The sequence below is a fragment of the Scardinius erythrophthalmus genome (assembly GCF_964197995.2).
Source record: "Scardinius erythrophthalmus genome assembly, chromosome: 12".
NCBI lineage: Eukaryota > Metazoa > Chordata > Actinopteri > Cypriniformes > Leuciscidae > Scardinius > Scardinius erythrophthalmus.
Window position 1 is genome coordinate 35,621,135 of NC_138232.1, and position 2,278 is coordinate 35,623,412.

General features: G+C 40.0%; 1 protein-coding gene across 1 annotated transcript in view; it reads left to right on the forward strand.

The window, feature by feature from the left end:
- The first annotated feature begins 554 nt into the window (after positions 1-554).
- Positions 555-2,278, forward strand: part of xirp2a (xin actin binding repeat containing 2a) — a 34,035-nt gene continuing 32,311 nt past the window's right edge. The window contains exon 1 of the mRNA XM_081380825.1: positions 555-781. Within this exon, the coding sequence (XP_081236951.1) occupies positions 596-781 (186 nt within the window). The 5' untranslated portion in view covers positions 555-595. The remainder of the gene's footprint in view (positions 782-2,278) is intronic.

The window sequence follows — 2,278 nt, forward strand, 5'->3', positions numbered from 1 at the left end:
TTTCAGTGTAGTACCATAGCCTCTGTCTTTTTTAAATAAATGGCTTCTTTTTTTTTGCAGGATACAGTCTCTGTGTGGGTTCTTTTTTTTTTTTAGGAAATGTGTGTGCAGAAAGGAAAGGGTGTTGGTGTTAAAGCCGTGAGGAGGGCTGTGGTCAAGTTTCCATGATTTGTTCAGGGGTGATGTTTGTTTCCTGTTGGCAGAAGTGTGTGTGATTATGTTTTACTCAACTGCAATGCTTTGAAACCCTTCACTTTGGTATTCTGTGTGTGTGTGTGTGTGTGTGTGTGTGTGTGTGTGTGTGTGTGTGTGTGTGTGTGTGTGTGTGATTGTGTTTACTGGAAGGAAAATTCATAGCATGAGTTCACAGAGAAGTTTTTTTTTCTTTTCTTTTCTTTCTTTTTCTCCTCCTTCAAGGCTGTCCTCAGTTTGTCCGTCTGGTTCGGCCTCCTAGACACCACAACTGTGCCACGCAGTCCTTCCTCCACATCCCTCTCTCGCTCTCTCTTCCTTGTCTCTCTTCCTCCGTCCACTCTCTCGGTAGTGGTCCTCTCTGCTCTCGTGGGGGAGGCTGGAATATCTGGTTTCCCGAACAATGGAAACTCAATCAGGAAATGGACCCGAGGTGTTGAAAGAAAGAGAGTACGCTTCTTCATCTCCTTTCACCCCGCGGCCTGCTGACGCTAAAGAGGACCTGGAGGAGAACAGGCACATTGAGAAGTTTGACATCCCACTCAGCAGTCTGAAGCAAATGTTTGAGAAACCGCCGGTGCAACATGTGGTGAGTCTTAGAGTGAAAGCGAAAGAATGAGAGAATGAGAATGGAAAGACAAATTATGAGCTCTTGAGTCTGTCTGTTGATGAAGAGAAAGAGTGTGAGCATTAGGATGTCGTTTTTATGATATCTCATTGGTGGCTGCAACTTATAGATAGATTGTAGGCATTCTAAAAAGAATCTGAAGATACATGTACTGACATTTGTTTAGGGTCTGTTTGTTTCCCCTCATCATTCTTTAGTATTTAAGTGATCTGTTTTCGTACATTATTTGTTGTTGTTGTTAAGTGCCTATAATATGTATAATATGTATATGCTAACAGTAAAAGATAATGTATTGAAAGAAATAGATAGCCAGTTAACTTTGGGATATTTCACAACAAACACACACTCTTTGAAGCACATTTACAGGTTAGAGAGCTAGACTACCATTAAAAGTTTGGGGTCAGTAAGATTAGTAATGTTTTATTTTAAAGAAGTGTCTTACTCACCAGGGCTGCATTTACTTGGGAAAAAAATTGTGAAATATGATAATACATTAAAATAACAGTTTTCCGTTTTGGTATGTTTTAAAATGTCATTTAGGCCTATTCCTCTAATGCCAAGCTGAATTTTCAGCATCATTACTCCAGTCTTCAGTGTCACATGATCCTTCAGAAATCATTCTAATATTCTGATTTGGTGCTCAAGAAACATTTATTATTACTATCAATGTTGAAAACTGTTGTGCTGCTTAACGGTAGGGTAGGCAATTTCTGGAGAGGCTTGCAATTGCAAGCTAGCTTTGAAAGCATAAGATCCCACCCTCCCTTCAGAGCGTCTCCAAAGCCACGCCTCCTTCAAAACACATGAACGCGCACAGCCAGAGCAGAGTCTGCAAAGCGTCACGAGAGACGGTGTTAAATTACCTCATGTCTCAAACCACATAACATTACAATAATAATGAACATAAACAATAATTCATTCAGAACATAATTCATTTAGGCGTTGATAGTGTTGACAGAAACGCATGAACAGTCAAGGTAGAATGTCACGGGTTGCCATCTCGTAATTACATTGTTTTTATAAAAAGTAAAGTTACATAAAGTTTCATCTTTTAATTAATTACACAATTTAACACCATACACTACATGGCTGTTATACCAATTGAATCCATGTCATTTATCAAAATCCATCTAAACCGCAATTACAATTGCCTAAATAATGTTAAGAGATTAATGTTCTAAATACAACATTTTCAGTCATAATAAGTGAATCAGAGGGTGCTTCTTAATATTCAAAGGCCCTGTCCCAAATGGCACACTTCATATGCACTTTTGGTCTTGTGGACTTACAATGGCTGGCGCGTGTCCGTTAAGTCCATGTAGGGTGAACTAGGGTAGGGTGTCTCATTTGTCATTTTAGGTTTCAGAAGGCCCCTTTGTGGCCGATATGCGCCCTCGATGCACACTTTTGATGCGAGCTCTGCAGCAGACTTCTTCCCGACAGTCAAAGCGGCATTAC